The sequence below is a fragment of the Electrophorus electricus genome, chromosome 25 (assembly GCF_041902795.1).
Source record: "Electrophorus electricus isolate QZ-2024a chromosome 25, ASM4190279v1, whole genome shotgun sequence".
Taxonomy (NCBI): domain Eukaryota; kingdom Metazoa; phylum Chordata; class Actinopteri; order Gymnotiformes; family Gymnotidae; genus Electrophorus; species Electrophorus electricus.
The window spans coordinates 239,917-260,073 of record NC_137521.1 but is presented as its reverse complement, the minus strand read 5'-3'; the positions used below and the strand labels follow the sequence as shown (position 1 = coordinate 260,073).

General features: G+C 38.9%; 2 protein-coding genes across 3 annotated transcripts; both read right to left on the bottom strand.

Moving 5' to 3' along the window:
- Window positions 1-3,577: 3,577 nt before the first annotated feature.
- rbm15 (RNA binding motif protein 15) lies at window positions 3,578-8,497 on the bottom strand. Its single transcript, XM_035521979.2, has one exon. It carries the CDS (start codon window positions 8,326-8,328, stop codon window positions 5,749-5,751), a length of 2,580 nt encoding a protein of 859 aa, XP_035377872.2. The 5' UTR covers window positions 8,329-8,497; the 3' UTR covers window positions 3,578-5,748.
- A 2,397-nt stretch (window positions 8,498-10,894) lies between these two features.
- Window positions 10,895-16,826, bottom strand: alx3 (ALX homeobox 3). Of its 2 annotated transcripts, none has more exons than XM_027003914.3 (4): window positions 16,399-16,826; window positions 12,603-12,880; window positions 12,092-12,217; window positions 10,895-11,740 (listed from the first exon to the last, which is right to left on the bottom strand). In XM_027003914.3, exons 1-4 carry the CDS (start codon window positions 16,745-16,747, stop codon window positions 11,375-11,377), a joined length of 1,119 nt encoding a protein of 372 aa, XP_026859715.2. In that variant the 5' UTR covers window positions 16,748-16,826; the 3' UTR covers window positions 10,895-11,374. The 2 variants fall into 2 exon arrangements, with proteins under 2 accessions (XP_026859715.2, XP_081563657.1); XM_081707531.1 differs by having other exon boundaries at window positions 12,603-12,829.
- Window positions 16,827-20,157: the final 3,331 nt, after the last annotated feature.

The window sequence follows — 20,157 nt, the reverse complement described above, 5'->3', positions numbered from 1 at the left end:
TACTTCAAGATACAGATTAAAGGATTTAATGCACTGATTTCAGTCCTGAGGGTGGCAGAACCTGCAGTCCAATACCAAACAAAAATGAGGTCAGATCCAGAGCTGGAGTGGTACTGTGGAGATAAAACAGTTCAATAACTGATATGTGAAGACAAGTACAAGCAATCGGTATTTAGTCTGAAAACATGGACACTAAAGATGAGTAGATAATTTAAGTTATCGTGCATATTCCTTACTTGCTTTATACATTTCATTTTGTAATACTTTAAATCATAATTAGAATTGATTTGTTACCCTCATTAGTAAAAAGACACAGTAAGAAAAATAATAAAGACAGGAATTCACACATTATAGTACTACACAACCATACCCTGCCTTCTTTTGGCCTAGATTGTAAAGCTGTATTAACTAGTGTAAATTGTGTCCAGCTAACACTGATATACAGTCCACCACCCACCCCCACTGCTTTATTCACTGTATAATATTATTACTCTCAAGACTATTGTGTGAAGGTTAGCTAGCCTTACAAACATCATACTGCCTTCAAAATGGGTTCTCAAGTAAAACATAATAGCAGAGTACAAAGTGTTATATCAAACCAAGTAAACCATATATTGCCTTTCAAGATTACAGTTACCTGATTCATCCCTTTTCAAGATCAATAAAATACATATTCTAGTCAAACACATTCTGGACACCTCTTACAGTGTAGCCTGAAATACTGATGTTTTCTATAAAACATTGTAATCTGCATTTTTTTCCATGTCAACAGAAGTCATGAGATTAGTTCAGTGATTCTATTCAGTGTGCTTTGCATATAACATATGCACAATGCTAAGATTCTACTCAGAATATAAAGATAGATGAAATACAGAGAAGAGATAAAGTTGCAAAGTTAAATCTGGTTTAGATTAATAATTGATTAAAAAATATTCGACTTAGTGCCCTATTTCTGTGGCTGTAGCATAATTGCATAATTAAGCAAGAGAACTAAGCCATTCGTTTTTTGTTACAGAAATGCATTTAATTTCCTACGGATTTTTCCCCATTTATCTTAAAGTCTGTACATCAAGACAGTGATCATCAATTTGAGATTCAGATTTTATTTCCACTATCTATTTATTTATTTGAAATAAATATGTAGCCTCTGTCAGTTTCCAGTGTGTACATAATTAATACCATAAGAGATTAAATATACTAAGGAAACACATTTAGATATAACTGTCCTCTTACCAGAGGGTCATCTAAACTAGTGATCAGTGTACAAAGTGTACAAACCAAGGGGATCTTGGCTAGTCACATCTTAATTTAGTATTAGTGATGTGTTGCTCTAATAGCACAGACCATTAAATGCAGCATAACTACATTATGCTTGGTTAAATTATCTGAGGATTTGAATTTGGTGAAATCTCTCAACTTCTATTGCAAGGCTAATATTCCAAATGGAGGTTTGTGCATTTAAATTTTTGAGCACATAAAAAAATATCCCAAAATAGGTACTCCATGAACTGTTTGTTTTGAGCTGCAAGATGCAATCATGAAGAACTGCAGCCTGAGCAAACAAAAACTTCAGATTAAAAAGTATTTTCGTGGAGGAATCAACATTCAGGGAGTTCCACAAAAAGCCTAATGCCAACTAAAAATGTAACCCTGCTCCTAGTGTGAACTGCAGTGATGGTGGTATTACACTTACAGCCAACCCTTTTTAGTCCAAGATTTGGCTTAATGACTTACCTCCTCCAAACCATGTTATCCCCCACAATCACTTCCAAGATACAGCAATGGTTAAATATGAAAGACAAAGTTTCATGTCCAGAGATTTAAGTGTAGATTAAACCTATGACCAGTAAATGTATTTGACTTTGAGTTGAGAACTTGAACACTGAAAAATGGTGTTTGTCTGTGCTAAATGTTTAGCCCTTACATCATCCTTGGGGGGAGAAGAAAAAAAAAAAAAAAAAAAAAAATGCATGAGGCTAAGTTAAAAACTTTTGGAATCAACACTTGAGGGTCTAAAGTAAACATAAATCCACTACAGGTCACAGTAATACTGTCCTAAACTGATACTTACCTTTACCAGGTAGGCTTTGAGAACAGGCCCTGGCATGAAGAGTGCTACCCCTACTCACCGCCACCTGGTTGGCACTCAAGCCCAAGGTCCTTACTTCTGGATGACCTGATGAAGGGCTGATGAAGGTGAACAGACATCTTACTAAAGGAGGGATGTTCGCTCTCACTCTCCAGCTGGAGCTCCTGGCAAGCAAGCTCCTCCACATGTTAACTTTTGTGCAGTTTGAGGAAACTGGCAGTCTAGTTGGCCACACTTGAATTTCATTCAGGAATTCCTCATTGAAGGACGGTCAATTTAACACTGAAAAGGTGTACGTTTAAAGCTTCTTTGACAAATAAAGATGCAGGAAGACAAAACTATCAGACTCCCTTCAAGGTCAATAAAACATTGGCCTAAAAGTGCTTTTTTACTTTCTATATTGCTCTCCTTTTTCTGATCATGGAAATCCTCTTCCTTCACTGATTTTTCAAAGGGGTGAAAAATAAAACCAAATCTGTAGAAATCAAAGCATGGGGATAAACAAATGCCTGTTCCTCTGAAACGGACACCATTCAAATTCAGCCTTGCGGGTGGTTGTGCTGGCAACGCAAAGCAGGCAGCAGCAGTGTGGCCAGCCAGGTAATCGCAGGCCTGGACGCTCCCAGCTGGCGCACATGTGGGGTGGCTTGCGGCAGGAACCAGAGACCACGCCTCGGAGCTTCAGGATGCCAGCAGCAGCACTGCAACCAAAATCTCAGCTTAGTCGAAGGTCTGCGCAATCAATCTCTCCTCTGACCTTGGTCAGCAGCAGGGCAGAACCCCGCTACATTCACAAATGCATGGCAGCAAAAACCCGCCCCTCTCTGCTCTCACTTCCCCTGGGAGTAGGGTGGGGTGGGTGAGGGGCTCAGGGGAGGAGTTTGCACAAATGGGGCTGTTAATTAGCCAGTCGGGCAACTCCAGGACACAAGTTTGGAAAACACTGATCATCAACACAACAGAAGCACTCTGGCCCTTGGTTCCTATGGTCATCCCTGATCCTGGCGCATGAGCATGGGGGATTTCTCTTTCCTGAGCAGTAACAATCAATCAGCAACAATTCCATCGAAACATAACCGAAAAGCAGTGGGAGATGTTCTCCAATTCACTTCCAACGAATGAACATTTCTCCCTCAATTGAAACAATTTATTGACAGCAAGACAAAATCAAATAAGTGCCCGTGCACTTTGTGTGTATATGGACAGCTACGTCTTAGCTGTGCGTGGTGTGAACGAACGATTCCTTTTTTTCTCCTTCAAGAAATCAGGTAAACACAGCACAAAGCAAGAGGGTCATATTTCCGTTTAAATATGGGAACTGTAAGCACAAAAAAGAGAAAACAATTACACAAGTGTGAAGCTGCTCTCTCAGCAAGAATACACAATCACTAAATGGAAAGCTCTTGCCCCTCTGCATCCAAAGGGCTCTTGTATCAATTCAAACAATCATTTTTGACTCCAGCCATGGGAAGTTCTCTGGCGCAATGGTCCTTATCTCCTGTGAGCTGTTTACTGAAGGTACAGTATATCCAATCATTTATACATATACAGCAGTTTAGAAATCATCATCTTAATTCACAAACCAATCAGTTTTAAAATGCAATTTAGTGTGATTTTAAAAAGGATAAAACTATAATACAGAAGACACCTACACATTTGTTAATAGTCAGACCCCTTATACTGCACTAATCAACAGTGATCAAAAGGGCAAAGACAAAAAATAAGTTTGATTTGGGGTTTAGAACAAATGTGGTATAGTCTATCATTCTGAAACTATATGAAACAACGTGCGTCATAATATTGAGACAACCGAAACATAACTGATGACCATTCAATTTGATACATACTTAAATATGGGGCTGCACAATTAGGCATATTACATCTACAGTTAATTCATGCCGACTGGCTGTAGGACACTGACAATTGAAAATTACAAACTACATTGAGATTGCATGGAACATGATCCTGCCATGTTCAGAGCTTCCCAGTGTTTTTCTGGGGAGGTATTTAAAAAAACAAAAACAAAAAAACCAAACAAACAAAAACAAACAAACAAAAAAACCAAACAAACCAAACCCATGGCCAAGCATGCTTTGATGATGCATTAAAAGGTACCAAACAACTAAAATTATTTCTTTCTAACTGTGCAGCCCATCTTAAGTTATGATCTACACTGATAACTAAAGTACGTTAATATATGTAAAATATATCGTTGGCAGGATTACATCACTAATTACATTACATTTAATTAAATCACAAGGAACTGTTTTCCAATTATTTTTGTACCCTATATCAATTTAACAGCACCAAAGCTTTCTCAATGCCATTAATGTGGCATGTATGACAACACTGGCCAATTACTTCTGGAGATAGGACAGCAATGTTTATTGAATGGGTATTAATATTGCTATCCTATAAAAAAATATATATTTTTTTGACTTTAGGTTTCTCCCAAAAGAGAGATTACTAAAAAAAAAAAAAATAGTAAAAGCATCAAAAACAGTAGAAACTATTGTTTTAACTAAATTACTTTAAACGCAGATAATCAACTACTTGGTGGGGAAGAATAAGAAAAAAGCAATGGGAAATGCCACCACACAACTACTTTTAGAATCTAAAATGACCCTGACAAAAAATACTATATAACCTTAAGATGAGAGAAACCATATCTCACACCAACAGGATGCTTCAATGTTACCAGTATGACAGTATGGTACAAAGAACATGTCTGTATATCCCTTATAAATTCAAACATATAAGCTGTGCATTGGTCTGATGATTTTTAAACATGTTTCTAAAAAAATAAAATAAAAATTAAAAAAAAAAAAAAAAAAAAAAGTAGGCCATAAAATTAACTAGGGTTATGACAGGTCTTTGACATGCATAATTAAATCTTGCAAAAATTAATCTTTTGCTTCATTAGCTGCTTAACCAGGTCTGTTTGGATGAGGAACACTTCAATACTAGACTATCATCATGGTATACAACATTAGCCTATATTACGCAGAACCTTGGACATGAATACCTCTGCCGTGGTTTCAAAACAAGACACGAGTCAACATGCAGTTCTAAGAAATATTGTGATAACTTCTAGGTGTCTACAGAACTACACACCTAGGCTTACGTTACACTTTCATCAACAACTTGTTCAACTGATTGTTCCAAGCATTAAATCACAATAACTCAATTACCCCCTTCAAATCAAAGAAATGTATATACCTACACAAACTAAATGGACATTTATATTATCATATATAAGGGGAACAGCTTGCAATCTAATTGCTAAGCAAAAATGAACAGGTGTCTCAACAGTAAAGTGTGTACTAGTAAATATTCAGTTTTCTAATTCAGTTTACTTGTCTTGCCTTTTATCACCCACTCTCATACAGCTGTATATTAGCACAAAAAATGATTTGGTTTGGACAAATACTCTACTTGCAATGTTAAGCAAACACTGCAATATGAAAACCAATTATGCTCTGTAAGACATTTTTTTCATGCATTGTATTTAGCAGAACAGATGACACGTACCCCTTTACCCCTTTAAACTAAAGGCTAGTTGCTTAACCAGGCTTTACACAGCATGCAATTGAGACTTTTTTTAAACAATTTTTTTTCCATGAATGTGTGTGTGTGTGTGCGCGTGTGTGTTCTAATTGTTAAGATGCTCCACGGACAATGATCATGACCAGGTAGTCCTCTTCTGTTTTGGCAAGAGCTTTCGCAGGGGAATCTAAGAACTGCTGAGAGAAATCACAGGGCGGAAACGCATGGAGCACGCCTGTGTTGTCCTTATCACGACTGCCCCCAACAGGCAAGCTGATGACTCCAGCCGCCTGCTTTTGCTTCAGATACGAGACCAGGTTGCGCAGGGGCCGCTGTGTCGATGCCGCCGGGTCCGAAGAGGAAGAAGACGAAGACACGTCATCGGAGCTGCCAGGCACTGCCAGCAGAATCGCGTACCCCCCCGGGCCGGCAACCTTGATGCGACGTGAAACCTCATCCATCTTTGGCTGGTCGAGGCGAAGACGCTGAGTGATGCGGAGCTGGGTGACCTTGCCGCCGGTACTTCCATCAACGAGGAGGCTGTTGGCCACGCCCACGTCGCCCTCCAGGATGTGCATGCTGGCAGGGAAGTTGCTGTTCTTCAGCAGCAGCATGCCAGTCCAGGCCATACTCAGCTTGCCGCAGGGGTCTTGCTTGGATGACTGGCCACCCTTGGTGGTGGCTTCGGCACGCTCCCGCTTCGAGAGGCCTTTGTTGGCCTCCCCTGCCTTTCGCTTCCTCTCCAGAGGGCTCGTACCGACGCTGGATTCAGACAGACTGCTGCTGCTCTTAAGGCGCTTCTCCCCTGGCGCCCTGTCTAGGCTGCCACGCCGCTCACGTACAGGCGAGGGCCGCTCTGACCTCACAGGCCGCTCAGAGTCGCTGAAGCGTCCGTCGCGGCTGCTGCCACCTGGGCTGCCCTCCACAGAGGGGGGCCTACGCCGGCGAGCTGCCCACTCACTACTGCTGTCTGGAGAGCACTCCAAATGGCGCCCATCCTCCAGGAGGCGCCGCTTGCGGACAGGGTCTCTGCCCGGCAGCTCCCGCTCCAGGGACCAGGGCTCCCTTGGCCGCCGCTCGCGTTCCAAGTGATCCAGAGGTTCAAACGCAGGAGTCCTTACACGTTCCCGAATAGCAGGAGCTGGCCACTCAGCACTGGCATAGAGCTCCCTTTCTCTAAAGTGCAATGGTGGTGGAGTCCTTTCCCTGACCCTGATGGCTTCAGGAGTGGCACGGTGGACAAAGGACTCAGCCACGACATCATAGTGGGGCAGAGGGAGGGGCTGTAAAAACTGCTGCTGGTAGCGGTGCTCTGTGTCAGCAAAGTCCACTCGCAGGCGTCTGTCAGGGCCTCCAAGGGGAAAGCCACGCATGTGGGTGCAGGCTGCCTGTGCTGCATCAAGGCTCTCATACTGAATATAGGCCCACGTGTCCCCTTTTCTGTAGTCTATAGTCCTAATAGTGCCAAAGCGGTCAAATTCCCTCGCTAATGCAGCCAAGGGAACCCAAGGTCCAAGACCCCCCACCCAGAGACGCGTTGTCGGGGTAGCTTTCCCATAACCAATTTTGATGGCATTTCGGCCAACAACTTTCCCAGACATGCTGATCTTTGCTCTGTGTGCCATGTCCAAGTTCTCAAACTTAAGGAAGCCATATGTGCTGTTTTGGCCCCGAGTGGGTCTCTTGATGTCCACCTCAGTGATGGCCCCAAACCTGTCAAAAGCTCTTCTTAAATCACTCTCTGTGACCGTTATATCTAAATTACCCAAAAACAAAGTTCGATTTGCTCTTTGGTCATCCTCTGGAGAGATAAAATCCTCCTCACGGAATGCAGCAGCAGCCCGCTCAGCAATGTAAGCAGGTCTTGCTCTTGCTTCATAAAAGGCAAATTCTCTTTCTCTTTCTAGATCTCTGGGTAAGGGTGGGGGTGGAGGTGGAGGAAGTCGGCCAAGAGCCAACTGCTGTAACCTGTAGTCCCTATAACCTAGTCCAGTTGGGGATAGAGGCCTCTGGGTGTGCAAATGTCTATGGCCAGCCACTGCAGAAAAGTGGTCTTTCTCCACTGGAGATCGACTTCTCCTCCTGTTCATATACACCGCCTCAATTTTCAAAGGACGATCATACAATACCAACCGGCCTCGTGCATGTTTCGCTGCTCTGGCATCATCCGGTCTTCTGAAGTTCACAAAAGCAATTCTTTCGTCGTTGACGCGGCTAATTTTAACACTTACGTCACCGAATTTTTTGAACTCATGGAACAACCCGTCTTCGATTTCTTCGTCGCTGAGCTGTGATCCTAATTCACTTATTTTGAGAGTTTTGTACTCACTTTCGTTAGCAGGGAGCTGTGTTCGTTGATCTGCACGAGAATTGCTCCTCACAGCTGGCTCGAGCGACAAGCTTGAGTTGTGGTTCTTGCTGCTAGCGCTAGCAACGGGGCTAGTATAACTATGGTTGTTCCCACTGCGACTCGAAACATGTCCGTCGAAGTCCCGACTCTCTCTCTTATCGACAAGTAAACTCCTTCTTGCCGAACCTCCTTCACTTTTAGTCGAACTATTTCCATTGTTGCTTCCACCAGAAATAGAAATAACCCCCATTTTCTTGCTGGTTGGGTGGCTTCCTCCCCTGTCTCGTATATCATCCAAGGCCCTAGAACGCTTTTTCACGGGCGACCGTTCTTTACCTTTCATGTCGGATATTCTGTGGCTTCGTGTCGTCTAACAAACACTTACAAAGCTATCACACTAATACAATCTGAGCGAATTTAGATGAATAATATTGTAAATCGTTCGGTATCATTGCAGCAAAACAACCACATACGCCATCTTGTCTAGACTTTGGCGTACCTCGCCCGAACAATTTGTTTGGTTTGAAAAACTGACAGACTTCATTACTATTGGTTGTAGTCCACGTCAATCGTGAAAGCCCACTGAACGCCCAGCTGACTTCTTTTCACATTCAGAAGACTCGGCCTCGTGGCACGCGGAAATCATCCGTAAGAAAGGACATTTGATTGCTTTATCACATTTTTATTTGTTATTCAAACGTTCAGACGTATTCTGTGAATTAAAGGGGGTACAATAGTATTTCACACTGATTTAACCAAAGAACAGCGGTTTTATTTAGCATTTAAAATAGGCGACCTCTGCAACAAGCAATGCAGAGTTCATTAATCTGCACGTTGTCCACCTTCTGTTCAACAGATGTCGCAGTCTGTATTTTTTGTATAATTTTAGAGGTCTATATTAATACAAATAAATTAAAAACAAAATCTGAATATTATAACCGCAAAAGCCACTTCTAAGGAAATATTGCAGTTAAAATATATGTCATGGTAGTTAGCTACAAATATATTTAAAATATTTTTCTTAAATTAATTATAGGCCTATATAGAGAGGTCCTTAATCAGCTTTGCAATCAAAGTGCTTAGGAATTTGTAGGATGGGAGGAACAAGTATATATTAGAAAAAGTAGATTTTAACCATAACATCCATTCCATGGGGTGCTTCTTCCTACAAATTCAAAAGCTTGCATAATTGATGAAGGTTTCTGTGCAGAATGTATTGTTTGAACACCCAAAAAATGAACATTTGAAACAGGTGTATCTAATAATTTGGCCACTGTTATTATTAATGCAGTTTTCTGTCAGTAGGTGCCAGAAAGATATTTCTAATAAAGTGGGTGGGAGAGTATATATTTATTTATTTAATTTGTTATATTTATTTCTACAGTTAATGTTTAATTAATTTGTCAACAATGTTATATAAACCATTTTTCAACAAAACCATTTTCTGATGAATGTTTGAATTATAGTAGCCACATAGCAAATCTAACCAATTCTTTACTCACAGTATCAGCTTAAAAAAGTTGTCAAAAGTTTGTGTAGGTCTGCAGTTATCATGTTAACGCTAACCTCAAACTACAGCATCTCTGGACTACTCTTTTCTCCAGTATTACTCATTTCTTCCCTCTTATCCCCTTATCTTCTTCATGTAATCTGGGACATAATCAGGTTGCCTGTGTAGCCGGAATTGGCTGTTCTGTCTCGAAGGACCAAGCTGGAATTTGAAGCTGTGGGTGTGGAGAGTGTTTCTGACAGCCTTGCTCCCGCTTTTCTATTGAAAACACATGTCAGCTCTCTCAAAAATACAACATGGTATGCTAGACTGGCACTTAATGCAGTCCAACATGACTATCATGCTGACCATACAAACAAAAGAAGGAATGACAAATATTGGCAATAAAGGAACCCTCCACTGATCCTCACGTGGAGAATCTGGAAACGAAAATTGGCTTGAACAGGTTGTAACTGCAGTTACAGTTACAGTTTTTTAAATAATGGCAACAGTTACATCTTAGGCATTATCTAAATTAGCCTGACTGTTCCAAAAGAATGGCTGATAGAACGGACAAGCAGTCATTAGATCCAGATGGAGCTCTTCCATGCAGTGTACATACTAGGCTGCATCTTATGTGCTTCAGGCTACTATTGCCTTACCCTTGTCTGGCCTGGATTGTGCTTAAATGTATGTTAATAAATCTATTAAAACCATAATGCATGAAGGTACAGTATGGGATCATAATACAATGTTTGCAAAGTAATAATTTGAGTTAATGTATAATGCATGTAATCACGGTTGAGCAAAATATTAAATATTGCTGCACCAAGACAAAACTGCATTTGGACTTGACTGTATTGTGAATTTGTTTATTTTCACTGTGCAGTAATTTCACCATTTGGAGTAAGTTATCATTCATTATTCTTGCTGTTCTCGTCTTGAGACAGAGAACCATCTTGTGGTTAGCGGGAGGATGACAAGGCAGCGCTGGAACACATTATCAATACAGAATTTGAAGGGTTATGCCATTGGTTTTTCTGTAGCAGAACTGAAATGTGCTGATAAATTGGTTGAACATCTGAAAGGCTCTTGAATTGCAGCAGTCACTACACTTCCTCTTTTTAGACTACCTAAAACAAAGACAGCACCGTCAAACAATATGACCATTCTGTACATCTGCTACATAAACTAAAAGTGTTACCTGTGCAGAAACTGCTATGATACAAAACCCAAAATACAATAAATTATGTAAGCTTTGCAGGAATTGGATGTGTTTTGATTTGGCACATATTAAACTATAACTGAAAAACTGAGTGATCAGTATTGGTGGGTTAATGAAAGAGAGCAGCAACAAAGCGATTATTGTAGTGACCAACTTACCTCATCAGGACCACAAACAAAGTAATCAAACAAAGTCATTTATTGACTGTCATACTACTAGAAAAAAATTGTACATTGAGATTAACCATTTTAAATAAAAATGTTATTCTGTTCTTTGGACATTACAATGTTTATTCAATTATGCTCAATATTGAAGAATAACATTTTTTAGAAATTTTCTGACATTAGGGCAAGCATTTGGTATGGCTACCATTTTTTAAAACACTCACAGTAACAAATTATCTGCTTCCATGTGGAAACATTATAAAATATATCATATCAGCATATAAAGTGCACAAGCCACTTTATTATTATTATCATTATTATTACTACTACTACATCTGCAAATTGCAAAAAAAATAGTATGCTGAATTTGTTCCTTGCACACGATGAGAGGTGAACTTCATCGAAAACAGAGTTTCCAATGCTTGAATTTCTGTGACACACAATGCGTCAGTATGTACCCAAAGGTTACTTGTTGGCTCAGTCACTTACTAGCTGAGGGCTAGTCATGTGGTCATGTTGGCCAAGACAAGAGGCTGCCGGGGTCTTTGCTTTTCATGCACAGCGCCACCAGGCCTGAAGGCTTGTAGTCAGACTCGGGGCCTGGCTCAAAGGAGTGGGGCCCCAGGCCTCCCTGAAAACTGTGCAGAGAGTAGAGGCCATTGATGCCAGCGTGGTGTGGGTGAGGATGATGAGGAGGGTGAGCAGATGATGTTGACATGCCCATAAGCCCGGGGAGATTGCCATGGGGATGGGTGTGGGCATGGGGGTGTGGGTAAGGGCTCATGCAGGAGGAGGGCATGCTGTCTGCAGCCAGGACACAGCCGCCATTCCCACCCCCTGTCCCTCCCGATCCTGCTGGCCACAGATTACTCTGCATCTACAAAGCAGTAATGACTTCAATCAGCTAGGATGATTTTTAACTGACAAATTTTTACTAACATTTTTCAAACTGACAAATGTGTGTATGTGTCAAGGAGAATACCATAATTTGCTGATTACCAGATACACAGTTTTATATGCTGATACACTCATTATTGTCGATAAAAAGATTTAACTGTAGAAAATCTTTAAATTATCTAGTCTGTATATCTAGACATATCCTATAATACTTATATTTACAAACTGAGGATCTTTATGATCATGTTGCCAGGTCTGTGCGTATATTCTAGACTTCGTAATGCATGTAGACTATTGTATTTGGGTATGTAGACTATTTGTAAGTGTGTACCTGATAGCTATCAGCTCGAGGGAGGAGAGAGATGTCATACGCAGCAGCAAAGTGGTTTCGCACTTCCTGCATTTTCCCATAGCGCTCCCGCTTCCTCCATTTTGCTCGTCTGTTCTGAAACCACACCTGTCAGGGCATCCCATCAAAACAAAGAATTATTATGATTATTGATGGTGTTTTTGTTTTTAGTCTACTTAGTCCATACTCATCAGGCCTAGTAAAATTCAACATCTGTGTTATATCTTGGTCTAATGAGAATGAAGGCCTTGATCTTTTCACAGAAATTAACTTTATCATTATGCTTTGTTTCTGACATCATTCAGCTACATCCCATTATAATATAATTTAAAATAAATAGAATTTTCAAGAAGGAAAAATACCAGCAGAGAATTATAATTTGATATCCAGAAAGAAACCAAGAACATGCATGTCCCTTATGCCTCTTCTCTAAGGCTGCTAACATTCATGTGGGGTATAAAGCATGTCAGTGGGCTGAAGGTAAACAGATTACCTGCACACGCGCTTCGGTGAGCTCCGTTCGCAGAGCTAGCTGTTCACGTGCATACACGTCTGGGTAGTGCGTCTTCTGGAAGACCTTCTCCAGTTCCTCGAGCTGAAAGGTGCTGAATGTGGTGCGGTTTCGTCGCTTTTTGTTCTTGCCTGACAGGTCGATCGAGTCTGCGATGGAGTCTCCTTGAGTTAACCCATTTGAAGGTTCTTTGAGTTTGCCACAGCAATCTGAGTCCAAGACAGAATAGCCCAAAGGTTTAGGCAATGTCTTCTCTGCCACTGAAAACAGAAAAGACGATCACACTGAACTGGAGACCACTGTGTCCTGTAGAAGCTTTAAACAGGCTTATATTAAGAAAAGGGTGGGGAAAACTGACCCCAAGCAGATAAACCCCTCAGCTAACAAAACATCCTCATGCATATTTTTGCCATCTATGAATGTGTTGTTACAAAATGCAAAATAGAATTTGGTGGAAATATAAACTGCATTAACATCAGACATAACATACAGGCATGAATATATATGCACTGCACAGCAAGGTACTGTACAAAAACATTGTAGGCAGTGTGACAATGCTTTTGTATGCAGTTAAAAAATGTAAGATGGTAAGCTATAAATTGAACAAACAGACTTAATTTGTGAGATACTGGGAAAGAAACAGCTTTAAACAGCAACAAGTGATTTAATTGTCTTCTGGCACTGATGCTCAACAAACATGAGAATAATTTTCAATAAAGAACAAATAAATGTGGTTTCATACTTTCGTTAAAAAGACACCTATAATATTTAGAAAATCAAGAAGTGTATAAAATGCAGTTTTACAAGTGACTACTTTACAGTGAGGAAAGGGGAACAGTGACTGTTTTCTAGATACATATTTACACAATAAAATATGTATTTATACATAAATACACAAATTTAAAGAAATCTTAATCTTGGCCAAGGATATTGTCCTCTTAAAGAAGGGAGAGTATCTTCCTATAGGAATATAGTGTAGGAACTAAGTACCAAAGCTTATTTGATTAAAGTAGAATAAAACTTTTCATATCCAGTATGACTAACACAAGCTAGTGGTCTATATCTAGTGAGCATTCATCCTAGATAAAATAAATAAAATCTAATGACCAAGAACTGTATCATGCATGTCAAGGCCAACTCCACTGTAATGCATTTTAGCAAAATTAGAGACTGATGTTTAATGGTATCTGTAAAACCATACTGTGAGACTTAACTGCAAAAGTTAAAATGCTATTCCTATACTTTACATATGGTAGATTAGTTTCAGACACATATTCTGGTTCTGGTTAATTTATGTTACAGGGGTAATTAGTGAAATAATTGGCAAATAACTGACAAATTGTCATGAATAATAATTCTCAGATATAATATGCCTATTGTATGTAAATTAATGTATAAGTCAATCGTTTTGAAATATCTAAATCAGAGAAAAAAATAGAAATTAGATGTTTCGGTTCTTGACAACTATATCCTTCCATGGGTGGTGAAATGCCTGTTAGCAGGGTTTAAAGTTCCACATCTCAATAGAGACAAGTTGCAGAAATAAATTAATCTTTTCAATTACTGTAATTGAGATTACTTGATTGAGAAAATTTGATTAATTGAGAAAATTCTATTTTGTGGATTAGGGGTATTTTCATAAGAGTTATCTAAAAGCTCATACAGTGCTGAGCAAATACACAGACCAGTGAGTATGATCTTTAAATGGCCAAAAGTCGAGTTATTCAAATATACACTTTTTTCCTTCTCTTGTAGCTAACTTTAGTATTGAATTATGTAGTTAATTTGAATATTTAATAATCTGGCCTGGTTAGAGAAGATGCCTTGAAGCTTCAACTGCCCTAAAGCTTTTTAACGCCGTAACGTGCTCCAGGACCGTTAGCCATCAGCCAAAACAGGAAAGAGAACGAAGCCTTCAAAAACAGTGGCCCCACGGTGCTTTTTGAAAATCAGTGTCACGTTTGGTGTGCCCGTTTGACTTTGCTGAGCAATAACAAACGATACAAAAAAATCGCGCCATAGCGCAAGACGCGCCCTTGACAGAATGCCTACAATATTTTGAGTTGGTAATTAAACGTTGTACAATAGTCAGAGTACTACGGGATAAGATACTAGGTTTATCACTTTCTTTTTCCAACAGTGATTTATTTCGTATAAACTAATCATCTGCTATTAGAGTCGAGAAACGTCCTTTTGACAAATAGAGATCGTAATTTAAGACCACAGGAAGTCACTGTTTGTGTTACGAGCATGTCACAGTCTTTTCCAGTGTCACACTTTGTGAGAACTGAAAAGGCGAAGGTTTTACGCAATATCCCGAGATGGTTTGGTGAATACATGAAAAGGGTAATAAAACTGTTCTACGTTATTATCACAGAGGCTTCATTTTAGTGAATAATCTGGTGATATTCAATTAAAACGAACATTTGGGATAATAAATCTTCGGGCCAATGGATTTGAATGGTCTGCCCCATTGCGGACTAACTTTTCAATCACCCCTTTTTTAAATTAGGAGACGTTAAAAGAAATGCAATGATGCGAAATATTGTTGTATCACAGTTGGCCTGTTTTGATATATGAGATATTATTGAATTACTCGAATATGAGCACAAATTATCTGTTATTGCAGCGCAAAAACAAAGCTAGATCATATTTTCCATCAGCATCATAATTTTATCATATCTTTATTTTCCGAAGATCTGTTTAATTTTGTACGTTTTCATTAATAATGTCGACCAAGGCCTAAGGGTTTTCTGAATGTTGATATTGAGCTAAGCAAAGACGAGTGGACTATGGACAAAAGTCACGTTTTATAGACTATACAGACAAAAAAAAAAGATTGAAAACCTATTATAGCTCACAAGAATGAATGTTTAAAAATGTTATCTGCAATCTATTCATTAATATATATATCTGCAGTTCACACTTTTTTTGCAGTTCTCAGTTGACAGTAGGATCAAACTTTATGAAAGGGAAATCATCCATAACGACAGATATCTTAAATTCTTAGAAGACCTACAACCCCCTTATAATATTTTTGTCTATTTGTTTCTATTTTATGTCGAACAATTAATCTCACAACAACAATAAAACAAAAGTAAAACAATAAATAAATAAGATGAAGGCCTTAGTTTGTCAATTCACTTGATAGACGTTGATAATCGCTGGGCATTTATTCCCGATTTAATGAATAGTATAGTATCCATTGAATCGTATTAAATAATTAATCCATTACCATGATAAATGTAAAAGAAAAACGGCAATGGCGAAATAGGTCCATTTTGCGCAGAGATTACGCTTCCACTTTCCTCAACTTTTGTTGAATAACAAATTCAAAAGTGACATCAACCTTTACAAAATTAGATCGCTGGGTATTTATCATTAGCATTGCACAATATAATCTAGTTGTGTTGGGCATTTACGCGTGCCTCACCGAATGCCGTTTGGTAGCCATTTAAAAACTTTGAAATGTTTATTCATATTTCAGGACAGTCTGGTCAAAAATACAGTTTTAATTTTTCACTATTCCTCGAGCAACTTTCGATTAAGTGAAACTGATAGTGGTAAACAGTGATAATGATGATACTTCCTTACTTCGACTTCGCACTTGTCTATTTATTATTATCAATATTTTGATGTTGATATTGAAACCTTACTTTTGCTATGTACCATCACTTTTGGCGATTATGATGATGATTGCCCCAACGTTGTTATGAGTACCTTTAGCCATATGCTTGATTTTTTAACTCTTGCTTCAGTTCTTGAATTTTTCACTTACCATCAGAATTGTTTTCGTAAAATGAGTTCTTTCCACTGATTGGTAAAGTTTTTTGATCCGGCGAAATATTTTCCAAGTACTTGCTGTGTTTTACTGGTGAGGAGCGGGAATTTGCAGCGGTAACACCGTGCGTAAAGTCTGTAGGGCCACCATCCATATAACGTCCCATACCCGGATTGTTGAAGAATTCACCCCGTAAACCATGTCGATGCGGAAGATGAGGATGTGGTGATTTTTGTAGCTCGTCGCAAGGAAAGAATGAACCGGAACTATGCTCCAAACCCGGGGAATTCTCTGGCGTGGTCCTATTTGGAGGAGAGGAGAAAGACAAACAGCTATCCGTCTCCATCGCGCCGTCCTGAGCGCGCAGTCTGAAGACTCCGGTGCTATTAAAAGTGAAAAAGTTTGTGTGCGCGAGAGAGTGCTTTTTTTTCCCCTCCGGTTCTCCATTTCAAGTGGGAGGGATTTAAAAGATCAGAAACAAAGACCCGTGAAACAAGGGCGACCAAGACAGTGGTCTGATTCAATCCGCCAAGAATTCAATCACGCGTGGTTCCTGTCTATCAAATTAACGATTTCTCCAGAATATACAAGATTTCCCACCCAAAAACGTTTAACAAAGACATAAACCATGAGGTTATAAAGACCTGTTTTGGCTAATAAAATACTCAAAATACGCATATCTGTTCGGCAAAACCTTTGAACCTTTGATGTTACTCTTTTAAATCTTAAATCTAATTCAGAAAAACGCCTGACCAATTGCCATACGAAGCTCCTAATGCAAAGAGGACGCAGATCAGAATGCCATAACCAGGAACCTGGACGGATAAGGATGGTCTACAAAACATAACGACCCGATCAGTCTAACTTTAAAAGATGACAAGGTATTCGGCAATTCGTCCGACATATAGCCTATTAAACCACGTTGCAGCGTTGAAACATGCTACGGAGTTTTGACATTGCAAAATGTTATAATGTGTAAACTATCTGCACGTCGACCCAAAGTTTTGTAAAATTTCTACAGTAATTTCTACACTTTACCTAAAGCAAATCGTATAAAATAAATCAAAGAATTGCCTTTATTATTTGGAACATCAAAAAGGTAACTGAACGGTTCAATAACAAATTCAGAATTATAAAATCATTATAAAATCTTCATATTAGATGAGCGAATATTGACTTAATAATCCATTGTCCTTGAAAAAGTAAAGATGTTAAAATAATGCGCAAGCAGCATTTCTTATCAAATGAAATGTGGTATATAATGGTAGGCTATATGCACAAAAACCTCTTCATATTAGGCTGTATTATTATTATTAGTAATAGTAGTATAGTTGTTTAAGTTTTTTAATTTACAAAAATGTCTTATTTTGCAATTAGTCTAACCCAGTATCCCAGGTCTCACAGATTCGACCGTACATTATCAATCATAACTGTTAGATTTGTCAAAACAAATAAAATGTCGAGCAGTCTGTGTTCTTACTTTTGAGAGTGAAAGAGATATTGACATCTCAGCTCTGACATCTGAATTAACTTTTTATAGCACAAACATATTGGTGCTGACTTGAAATCAGTGTAATTGCTCATCTCCAGCATAGTCCAAATGTTCATCAGATTTAGACTATGTCAATCATTTGCACATTCATAACTATGTCAAAATGTTATATATATATATATATATATATATATATATATATATATATATATATATATATATAAGATAGATAGATTTATGCAAACGTGCACAAACTCGCTCTCTCTAAGAGCGAGTTATAAGATTTTATATAGAGAGAGATTATATATAAGATTTTATATATTATATATTACCCTAGCCAAATGATGGAAGTGCAACGTCAAAAATCACTCGCTAACTTGACCAGTTACTGAAAGTCTGTTGTCGATTTTTGATAATGGTCTCATTAACGTTAATACAAAGCACAAGCCACGTTAGTCAGTGCCGGTGTGCGGAGTGCTGCGTTTGACGCACTATAAAACAAATAGCCGGGAAATCCTAAAAAAATAGACTGTTGTAATACACAGTTTAGGGAATATCTTCGTTGTAGATTTGCGCATTTTGTACACGCTTCCCTGATTCACGGCCTCACAAGTAAAGATGATCAAGATTTGCCAATTATTGCATACTTTTAGTCGATTGTGATGCGTATTGCGTAAAACCTTAAAAAGAAATCAGTTAAGCGAACAAATAAACCTCTTATGCTGATTTATAGGATAAAATACACATTAGTGCAGACTAGACTACTCACCTTCCATAACTGCAGAGACATGCAAGGTTAGCTATGTCTGGGAGAGCGTTCTTAAAGAAACTCAAAACTGTTGATGTTGACGTGGCAGCACCAATCTTTGCAAGCAATCTCTAAACACATGCAGGGCACTTACAAAGCTTTCATTGGTTTAAAAGACGTCTTATAATTTTTCTGAAGCCACATCGAGGCCACTGACGGACAAGTGTGTAAACATCAAGTCCATTTGCTACGCATAGCGCACACAAGAACCATTTTATTCCCTACTGAAGCCTAAAGCTTGCCGAAAGCCATATCACGTCCTAATGCTGCTGTCTTAAAACTGCATTTCTCCAGCCTTGTGGTGTTACTGTAATGATGGAAATACATAGTCCATGTCCCGGCGCAATGTCGGAGGCCTACTCACTAACAGACCCTCCGTACCTAATTATAGCCTAATTGAGAATTGGTTTCCACTTTAAATAAAACTGACAGGTTGCTACTCTTGATAGCAAATTCAATATGTAGTATTATATGTTGGTTCTCGAAATGCTTCCTAGCATTGGCATAACAAATGTCGTAAATGGACTTAAGGCTGTTGAAATAACTAAATAAAGTATCTAATTAAATCTAAATAAATAAAAAAACTTATTTAAAAAAAATTATTATTTGAGAAGCGAATCTGGTGGAAGCAAGAAAATTACTACCGTTTCTTCGTTGTCCCATGAATGACGATATAGAAACGTCAAAGACCTGATAAAGGATTTAGAAGAGGTGGATAAAGTGATCCTGTAAGACTCATTTTTTAATCAAGAAGCAGCAGCTTCGCTGAGCAGTAATTACAAAGTGACATGACCACTTTAAAGGTGTCGCGTCAGACTGGCGACGCGTTTCGTTAAACGGGACGAAACATGATTTAGATTATTATTATTATAGCTGCCAGTAGGCCTACATCTTGTCTTCGCGGCCATTGCCAAATAACCTACAGCATAACTGCATTATAACCTGTTTTATCCATCGTCCATTGTTTATATGTTTGGCTACCGACTCCTTAAAGACAATGTAGCTTTTGTTTTAAGTATCTACTGATCTACTGATATTTAAGTTACTTGGTAATGGAGGACGGATAGACTACGATGCAACAAATGGGTAACATATGAACAACTTAGCAGTGTATAATTTAAAACTAAACGTCATGTTCCATTCTGGAGGCTGTTTAATTGTGCGCAACACTGTAGTTATTAATAAATGTAGATGATAATTAGGAAAGAAACAATAGTAACCCAAGGGGAAACAGGCATTTGAACAGTATTGTAGTCTCACAAAAGGAAAGTCTTCGTGTTTGCTTTAAGACCATATTGTTGTGTGAAGTTGGCAAAGGGTACAAGAGGCTCAGATCACATACAGTGCATTTCCATTGTAGCCTGAGGTGATGGATTGTTCTTGAAATCAAAACCCCAGCGGAGAAAATGCACTCCAGAGAATGGGCTTGCAGAAATGTCACTAAGTTCTTTGGATG

Coding starts and splice junctions, on each gene's coding strand:
- rbm15 (XM_035521979.2), bottom strand. CDS start 8,328: ATGAAAGGTAAAGAACGGTCGCCCGTGAAAAAGCGTTCTAGGGCCTTG.
- alx3 (XM_027003914.3), bottom strand. CDS start 16,747: ATGGAGACGGATAGCTGTTTGTCTTTCTCCTCTCCTCCAAATAGGACC. Junction 12,218..12,602: donor TCACCGAAGCGCGTGTGCAG/GTAATCTGTTTA, acceptor ATGCCCTGACAG/GTGTGGTTTCAGAACAGACG. Junction 11,741..12,091: donor CTCGAGCTGATAGCTATCAG/GTACACACTTAC, acceptor ACTGCTTTGTAG/ATGCAGAGTAATCTGTGGCC.